This window comes from Periophthalmus magnuspinnatus, chromosome 5 (assembly GCF_009829125.3).
Source record: "Periophthalmus magnuspinnatus isolate fPerMag1 chromosome 5, fPerMag1.2.pri, whole genome shotgun sequence".
Lineage (NCBI taxonomy): Eukaryota > Metazoa > Chordata > Actinopteri > Gobiiformes > Gobiidae > Periophthalmus > Periophthalmus magnuspinnatus.
The window spans coordinates 1,795,776-1,805,732 of NC_047130.1; the positions used below are offsets into that span (position 1 = coordinate 1,795,776).

General features: G+C 43.3%; 1 protein-coding gene across 1 annotated transcript; it reads left to right on the forward strand.

The window, feature by feature from the left end:
- The first annotated feature begins 5,243 nt into the window (after positions 1-5,243).
- gdf5 (growth differentiation factor 5) lies at positions 5,244-9,625 on the forward strand. Its single transcript, XM_033966343.2, has 2 exons — positions 5,244-6,354; positions 8,547-9,625. Exons 1-2 carry the CDS (start codon positions 5,715-5,717, stop codon positions 9,497-9,499), a joined length of 1,593 nt encoding a protein of 530 aa, XP_033822234.1. The 5' UTR covers positions 5,244-5,714; the 3' UTR covers positions 9,500-9,625.
- The last annotated feature ends 332 nt before the right edge of the window (positions 9,626-9,957 follow it).

Genomic DNA, 9,957 nt, shown 5'->3' on the forward strand with positions numbered 1-9,957 from the left:
TTGAGGCGTAAGGCCACACAGGAGTACACAGCCCTTAGTTATTGGAATCCTAATTTACAATTTTTGGTTCATATTTGTGTGTCTAAACCACTTCTGACAGAAAGCAACAATTAGCAGACTATTCCGGGCTCCATGTCGTTTAAGTATATACAATAAGTCACATATTCCTTTGTAACATCAACAGAAAACATTGACGTAAATGCGGTGAGTCTGATTGGACGCCTGTGTCTCCCTCCCAGAGCCTTTTTCCAGTGTTGTATGAGAAAAGTCGCCATGTTCCGCGCTCACTCCGAGGGTCACCACAAGGGTTTACAGTTCACCCACCGTGTCCATGTCACTGTTTCCACGTCGGAGCCTCAGTGTCAGTCTCTCTCTGCGGGGCCCCGTGCACGTCCCCGGGGAAACAAACCAATAAACGCACTTCGCCGCTGATCCGTGCCGCGTTGTTTGGCCCACCTGCAACCTGTAACTTCTGAGGTGCGTGTTCTCAGTTTACTCAGTGCAGACGGCGGCCTCTAGGGGGCACTAGAGGAGCAGACGGGGCCCGAGGACCTGAGCGTCTCTGTGGGGAAGTTTGGGCCGAGTCCTTTATATACCCCACAAACCACAACATGCACAACACACTACTTTTGTCAATATTTTATTTAGTAAAATATGTAAAACAGAAACAGTTAAATACATTTAGATGGAAACTGAAAACTATTAAATCTTCAGGAACTTGTCATGAATAGAGGAGTTTATAGAACCACAGATGTTTGACGACGAAATAGGTGAGTATGAGTAATAAACAGCTGGTTAGCTCGTTAGCTAGTTAGCGTATGACTGTTATTTTAGAGGTTTAACTAATTAAAGGCACTGGACCTGATCTGTTCTGTCGTAACAATTTAAAAAACAGAACTAGTTTATTTTTTATTTTAAAAGGTTTGCAAAAGTTATTCCAAAGATATTCCTCACTCTCTTTTAGACATTCCAAGGATCAGCCAACAGTTTTGACGTGACGGTAACTAGCATGCTAACATGGAATAAAATACTTTCTGACCTGATGCGTTACACATTGTGCAGCGTGTCTGTCCTGGGGCGAGATTTTGTTCAAAAACGTGAGGAAAAATAGACACCGGCCCTTTAAATGAGTTCTTTCTGGTCTGATTGTGTTAAAACAAACTCAAATGAACAGATTAAGTCACATTTAAATGACACATCTGCAGACACAGCAGTGCCTCCTGTTAGCTTTACCCCCGAGGAATGTGGAAAACAAACTCATTTTGTAACTATAATAATAAAAGTGATAAAGTTTTATAAATGAAAAGCAGCTGTGAGAGCGCCACCTACTGAACAGAGACACACAGACACACACAGAGAGAGACACACACAGAGACACACAGACACACAGAGACACACAGACACACACAGAGACACACAGAGAGACACAGAGAGACACACAGATACACATACAGACACACAGAGACACAGAGACACACACAGACACACAGAGACACAGAGACACACACAGAGACACATAGACACACACAGAGACACACACAGAGACACACAGAGACACACACAGAGACACAGACACACACAGAGACACACACAGAGACACACAGACACGCACAGACACACACAGAGACACACAGAGACACACGGACACACAGAGACACACAGAGAGACACACACAGAGACACACACAGAGACACGCACAGAGACACACAGAGACACAGACACACACAGAGACACACACAGAGACACACACAGACACACACAGAGACACACACAGAGACACACACAGAGACACACACAGAGACACGCACAGAGACACACAGAGACACAGACACACACAGAGACACACACAGACACACACAGAGACACACACAGACATACACAGAGACACACACAGAGACACATTAAACATAAAAGTCAAGGCCTTTTTCTCACAAACGACAGAACAGAACATCTATATCTGTATTTGCTGATTATAAACTGTTCTGCAGCAGGTTTTTCAAAAAGCCCGACGTGTTTGACCCAGACTCCATTTTACTGGAATAACAGCAAGTACTTTACATGTGTGGATGAGAATCACGGGGCAGAAAAGGGTGAAAATAAAATAAATCTTGAGCACGCAACCTTCAAATACAGAACAAAACTGGATTACACACATGAATATATCAAAACACAAAGTTGAGTAAGAAGATGATGAGGCAACGCCGTTCTGACATGGTTAAAAGATAACACAAGACAGCGCCGAAGAGTTTGCATAATCTGACCTGTTTTGGCAAATGTTTATCTTTATGATATTATCAGAATAAAAAATAACTGGGATGGTGTTATGTGTTTTCTGTGTCACTATATTTGCTTTATTTTTCATTGGAAATTGGTAAATAAATAAATGAATGAATAAAAAAAATAAATAAATAAAAAAAATAAAATAAAATAAAATAAAAATAAAAATAAAAAATAAAAAAATGAATAGAATAAAAGAGAATAGAATAAAATAAAATAAAAAAAATAAATAAAAATAATAATAATAAAAATAAATAATAAAATAAAATAAAATAAAATAAAATAAAGTAAAATAAAATAAAGTAAAATAAAATAAAATAAAATAAAGTAAAATAAATAGAATAGAATAGAATAAAACAAAAATAAAATAATAAATGGTCCACTGTCTTATTCATGATGCTATAGAGGCCAAGCAAAACAGAAAATCATTTCAACATCATTTCACCCAAGTTTTAGAGCCTGCTGGAGAAATATATGGGTGTTTTATTCCAAAAATGTTGTATAATGTGCAGCTTTAAGGCTGAAGACACCAAGACAGACCAGACTAGAAACTGTATTTATTTTTGGAGGGGATGTGCAGGAGGGGAGTTCTCCACAAAGCAAGATATTAAATATACACACATCGAGCTGAGAGCCATGTTCACACCGGTGACAGAAACGTCTTTTGCTAAAGCCAAACCCACAGATTCCAGAGCCTTGGAGAGTTATCGTTAAAAACATCTTAACGTACACTTAAAATAATCATAGTCACACTGTTTTTTTTTGTGATATAACTTTATACCAGCTCATCTGTCCTGGTAAATGTAAAGTCTCCACATTTCTCTAGACTTAAACCCTCTGAAACCTGGATGTGGACGAGCTGCTTAGTAACAAATTGACTCCTTATTTTATTGGTTTTCACGGCAGACGCTGGGTCCATGTGCGTTTTCTGCAGAGCCACTCATCCTTGTCTGTCTAAATATGAGCCGTGCTGCTTCCACACTGCTCCCCTTTCTCTCACTTTTCTCTCACTGGGCTATTATTGTCGTGGCCAAGTGGAAATCCAGACAGAAGAACATAAAGGCGCATCAACCCACAGACCACATTAATACTGCTCGTCACAAAATGTTGTCTCGTTTTCTAATATTTTTAAAACTCTTTCAAAGCGACGAGACTCAGGCTTTGGATAAACTGTGCAGAGGATTAGCCTGTTGTGCTCGTTGAAAAATGATCTTTATTCTTTGAGGTTTATGTGTAATATCCGTCTTTTCTTACACTTTAAGAGACGTGTGCATGTCCGGGAGTGACTGGTGGTGGTCGGGGTGAGTGATGGTGCAGATCGGGTGGAGCTGTGGCCACATTTATCACGACCAAGCGCCAAGAGTGAATGAAAAATGACTTAAGGAGCTGTTTTGAGTGGATTCATCAGGGCATCACTACAGCAGAGGCTCCACGAGGAAGTAAATATGGACATTTTTAAGACTTTTAGAAGATCAGTAAATGGTAAAACAAGGAAACAGAATAGATATTAGATTTTTTACAGGGTATTAGGAGCGGTGACCAGTGCACTACAGGGTCCTGCTGGTCGTTAAGCCTGAGTTTTCTGAGGCACGCCCTTTTAAAACTTGTCAACATGTTCTCGAGTCCCGGCAGTACGCTGTTTTGGAGAATGCCGTAGAAAATGAATCACTTTTTCGATTTTATTTTTTACAGACTATTTACATTTTGGGAAGTAACAATTATGACTTTTGACAGATTGTTGATAAGTCAGGCAGAATCTTTCTCATTGTTTTGTGGACATGAGCGAGAATAGAGGATTCTTTGGCAAATAAAGGTTAAACTAAGATAATGTGTGCCTCAAGAGCAGCTTCTCTGAGAGTCTTGTTTGTCAGTTGGCCGCCGCACAAACCATGTGCTCTCAATGTCCCTGCTTTGGAAGTGGCCAATGGGAATGTTCGGTCTGTGTGTTGTGAGTTGGTGTGGTACAGTCAGTTAGTTTTCTTGAAAAGATGCAGAAAACATCTACGTAGATTTCATAAGTACAGCGTGCTCAATTTCTTTTATTAAGTGAAAATGCCTTGATTCACAGGGACATGTATTCTTGTTCAACTTCCTGGACGCTGCTCCCTCTGTTTTTTATCTTTTTTTGATCCATGACAGGTTTGTATGATCCATCATTTTCCCTCATTCTTCACGTCTTTGCAATGTGCCGGACGGAGAACACACTTCACACCAGAACAGGGAGAAAGTCCCACAGAGAAAAGCTGTAACAGAAGTCGAGCTCGAGTTTCAAACCACCAGGGACTCGGTCGAACTTTCACGATATGAGCTGGACATGCTGGCTGCTAATTACTCCAAGAGCTAACGATTTATAACACATCGCTCGCTCCCCTCGTGGCATCATAAATTAAAGTGGCAAACAGCGATATAAAGCAAACTGCCTCAGTAATGATGAAATATGAGAAGAGGGTTTCACAAGATTGTTTCACAAGGCAGAATCTGAATATCCTGATCCTTAAACAGTGTGTCCATCTGTCCCAACTCCTGATATATATGTGTAATATAACATTTAATTTATGTTTTTTCATTACCATAAGCCCAGCACCTGTGACTGATCTGTTAAAGACTCTGATGATGAGCTCAGTGTGTGTAATGAGTGGGTCTGAGTGGGTCTGAGCGGGTTAATAGTGTTAATTCTCATGACCTAACACATTTAGGCTAAGTGTCTATTGTTTGAAGGAGCCAGGAGCCTACACAAACACTTGACTTCCACTGACAGAGCAGTAGATCCTCGTTGTTTGTTGGTTTTCCTGAGTTTGGGGTGAGCTGAGGGTCCAGTTAAAGTTATTGCTCTTATGAATTTGGGACATGACGTCACAGGGTAATTAAAAGTGCTTTTGAAATTCCGTTTGCAATTCAAGTCTTGTTAGATGGCTTTTCTCGAGCACCTGCAGCTTGGTGTGTGAGGGAATATTTTCACTGGACGCGGTTCAAACTTTGAGGGGAAAAAGAAAAAACATGGAGGCAGCGCATTACGCCATTCTTCCTCTCTCACTTTGAGAAAAAGTGGGATTTAAAAAGGTTCTCAGAAGATCTGGATCAGAATAGAGCAGTGGAGGGTTAACTGCAAGTCTCTGGTTCTCCTCTCATCTTTACAGAAGAACCTTTTGGACGCGCGTCCTGTGCCATTACGGCCGGATCTTTACGCAGCATTATGACTCTGACATTTCGAGAAAAGACGCTCGATCTCCAGCAAAAAAAAGTCAGTTATAGCCCACGTCTTTACTTTTACAGCCTTGCATATGTCTACAGCTTATGCCTGACACGGAAAACACGTTTTATCCAGGACTTTAGTGGCACAGCTGAGTTCGCAGAATGAGCATCCTCCGCTCAAAGACTCTCTGATTCTCCACTGACTGCGTTTATTACAATGTGGGCCTGGCACATTGGGCTTTAGGATGACACTTGTCAAGTTCCTGCTGTTGAGCTGCTGGACTCTTCTTTACGCGCATCCGTTGCTGGCTTCACTCAGACCCACAGCGGGTTTCACTGGGACAGGCGCCGCGTGGAGACCGTCTCCAGCCAGAATCACGCGCATCCAGGCAGCAGCAGGACCCGCGCTCACGAGAGGAGCAGCTGGAGTCAGTAAAGTGAAACACGGCGCGCATTCGGCCCCGGTTGGGACACGCACCGTGAGGCACAGGGCGGTGGGGTCACAGGGGCGCGCGTGGACGGACAGAGAGCCCGCTTTAAGGACGCACTTCACTTACGCAGCACCGCATCTAGAAGTGGACAACGGAAAGACCGAGGGCGCAGTGAGGACAGTGCCACGACCCGGAGACACTCAGAGAACAACGACTGTGCAGAGACTGAACCGGCAGCAGCTTCAGCAGAGCGCGACCCCCGCAGCTCAGCGCGCTGTCAAGGCTCCAAAAGCTGCTCCAGAGCGGGATGCGCAGCACAGGCAGCCGCTGGTCGTCCCCCACGACTACATGCTGTCCCTCTACTGGTCCCTGTCCAATGGAGACGCCAACAGCAGCGCGCTGCACGAGGCCGGACTGGCCAACACCATCACCAGCTTCGTGGATAAAGGACAAGGTAAAAGAAGTGAAACATGCACTTTGAGCTCAGCTAGTGTTTAAATCTGCTTCAGGGGAGAAACATGGGCCAGTTACTGACAGATTTCAAGAATTTTATACAAGTTCGTTTTTTCTGCAGTTCTTTTTTGAAGTATAGCTTTTATGTTTGATATTTTATTTTGTCCAAATCAAAGTGCTGGTTTGTGGTGGCTCATTTGCCTCATGTGCCACTAGATGGAGTCGCCCTGTAGGCTCCAGCTCAGTGTCATTTATTTCAATTTGGCTCAGATGATGATGAGTGTACTGTGCCATTCAGTCTTATTTGTATTTGGCTTTGCTGCGTGGCTGTTTTATGTCAGACAGATCTGTTTGACAGACTTCAAAGTCAACTACACAGAAACTAACAGGACTCCCTTGTTCATGGCAGACACTGACACTGCAGTTTGATAACTCTAAATGTCACTAACATGTGTTCTGCAGACCACAGACCTATTACACTGCACACACAGAGCAGCTGGCAGGTGTCCAGTGAAGTTGGATCCAGTTCTATTTGTAATATATTTGAGCCTGGAAATAATCCACTAATCACACAAAACATGTGCAATAAAATTCACACATCAAAATATTGAACTAAAGACTTAAGACTAAAGACTCTACTACAGTCATCAGGTCATTTGAAGAAGAATGACACTTGTCCCACTGAAAAATGAGTGTCCACATCCCTCACATGTTTCAGTCTGAGTGTCTCTGGACATGTGTGTCTCTACCATCTGGTGCACTCCAGAAAGCACCGCAGTCCTACACAACCTCAGGAGGGTAAATAAACACGCCTCAGAGCCACAAGTCGGGTGGCCCCCTGTGTAATGTTATCTTTATGGTGTAAAACTGTTTAAAACAATGTTTTCAATGAGCTGAGTTTAATATTTCTGGTGTCGCGAGAGGTTTACTTTTCTAGGACTAAATGTTCTTTTAATTTGGCCTTTATTTGTTTAGTTTGTGCAGAGCAAATCAGGGGCAACCCCTGCACATGTGCAGTGGCCCAGGGACGGTGAAAGTGACACCTCCACCCCAGGACCACATCTACTCCAGTCTGACTCAGATTAGTCCTAATTACTTTGTAATTAGTCACAAAAGTATCACTTTCTGAGAAAAGTGAAGCTGCAGCTCTACCTGTAACACTCAGAGCTCAATATATACAACTGTCCTTTCATAATGACAGAGGTTTGGTTTGTCTAAATTATTGGGTTATAAAACAAATTCAAGTAGTTTTCTCAGCAGCCACCTGGCTGACTCTGTAGGTCCATAATAACAAGCTTGTTTACTCTTGGATGCTGCCTCTCGTCTGCTTCTAATGTACCACTTGAATCCTGGATGGGAACAGGGGGAATTACGTGAGAAGAGGCTGCGAGTGCACAGATATCGTGTCTGGATTCCAGACAGGGAAGTCCACTGGTTTTCCTCACTGATAATGACATAAAACATTAGATGCCACACGATTCCCAGCAGTTTTGAACATGTTTAAGTCGAATGGAGACGATAAAGTCGATGCCCGTTTCACTACAAAGTGAATGGAAATGTAAAAATGCTAAATTGATGAAGTTATAAATCACATGTAAGTAGGCTGCAGGAGTAAGTCATGGTTTTAAGATGGTTTATTCAGAAACCTAAACCACATCCTGCCAATCAGAGAAAAGCTCATAAATCTACATAAACCACAAACCATTATTTGGATGCACTCTCAAACTCTTAGGGTCTTTTGCTTTGGTGCTGAATCCAACTTTTCCTGGACTTGCCGATCTGCCATGTCACATCAATCACTCTCTGAGATCGGCTTTATCAGAGCTAATCTCTAGTAATGATTTTAGTTTTGCCAATATATTTTTCATTTGTTATTTTTCGTATTGTCTGACACAGTTTGGAGGCTCTGTGCAGTGATGGATAGTCGGCGCCCATCTGATAGTGTTTGAAGAGTATATTATTTCCAAATGAAACCTGGAACTGATGTAGATTTTTGTAGGTTTATTTAACCTTTATTTACATGAGAGAGTTATGTTGTACTTGTGTTCTCCTGCTGGTTTCTTAAAACTCTTTGCAGAGACAGAATCAAGACAAATATCGACCCTTCAAGATGTTAAAGTAGAATCACGATAATGCAGTATATTCCATAATTATTGCCACTCTTGAGTGTCTTTACTTCTCTGTCTTCTCTAGATGAGCGTGGGCCACAGCTTAGACGACAGAGATATTTCTTCAACATCAGCTCCCTGGATCGAGACAGCCTCTTGGGGGCTGAGCTGCGCATCCTGAGGAAGCACCTGTCCGACCCCCGCCGCGTCTCCATGGTAACGCAGGGGTCTACGGTCACCGGGCCGTGCCTTCGCCTCTACACCTGCGCCTCAGGTCGACAAAAGCCCAGTCTGCTGCACACCAAGACTATGGACGATGTGGTTAGTGGGGGCGGATTTGGCAGCAAATGGGAAGTATTTGACATATGGAAAGTTTTCAAGGGTTTAAAGCATCAGCAGAATGCACTCTCCAAGCAGCTGTGCTTTGAACTGGAAGCACTGCAGTATCGGGGCGGCCGGCCCATGGACCTTCGAACTCTTGGGTTTGGTCGTCCTGGAAGGAGCAACAAGGAAAAGGCGTTTCTCCTGGCGTTTGGCAAAAGCAAAAAGAGGGACCTATTTTACAGTGAGATCAAAGCGCGATCGGGCCATGACAATAAAACTGTCTATGAGTACCTCTTCACACAGAGGCGAATGCGACGGGCTCCGGCCGCCAGGGCAAATAAAAAGCCCATGCAGCCGCCCCAGGCTTTCCCTCAAAACCAGGTCATTAAAGCTCAAACCAAACGCTGCCATAAGAAACAGCTGCATGTGAACTTTAAGGAGATGGGCTGGGACGACTGGATCATCGCTCCACTGGAGTACGAGGCCTTTCACTGCGATGGGGCCTGTGACTTCCCCATACGCTCACACCTCGAACCCACCAACCACGCCATCATACAAACTCTAATGAACTCTATGGACCCCTCCTCAACACCGCCCACGTGCTGCGTCCCGACTAAACTCAGCCCCATCAGTATTCTCTACATCGACTCTGCCAATAACGTGGTGTACAAACAGTACGAGGACATGGTGGTGGAGTCCTGCGGCTGCAGGTAGCAGACGTGAACCGTGCCCCGAAATATGTGTAGTCCAAATGTATTTTAATGAACAGAGTTTCACGTCACAGTTTCGGTTCTTGATGCAGCTGCAGTTTCAAACAAACAAAGCCCCAAACACTTCACAGCCCACGTCACCAGACCAAGTGCTCGCACTAATTTATTCAGTGTGTTTTATTTTTTTAAGATATATAAGTGCACTATATGTACTATTTCTGATGAAACGTGGGCCGTGTCTCCATGAAGATGTTATTAAAGGTGTTCTACGGTATATTAAACATACATCACCATGGAGACAAGCAGGTGAAGCCAGCAGTATAGATCTGTGGAAAGGCGAGCCCGCTCACAGTAAGAACACATGTTTTTCAAGGTGTTTGAATACATGCAAGTTAATGCCAAACTATGGAACATTCCAAGAAGGAAATAATATATCCATGGGGACAAACGGGTTTCAGAGCT

What these genes read in the sequence shown, in the direction of transcription:
- gdf5 (XM_033966343.2), top strand. Translation starts at nt 5,715, where the DNA reads ATGACACTTGTCAAGTTCCTGCTGTTGAGCTGCTGGACTCTTCTTTAC. An exon ending in CTTCGTGGATAAAGGACAAG is followed by an intron (nt 6,355 to 8,546) that starts GTAAAAGAAGTG and finishes TGTCTTCTCTAG; the next exon opens with ATGAGCGTGGGCCACAGCTT.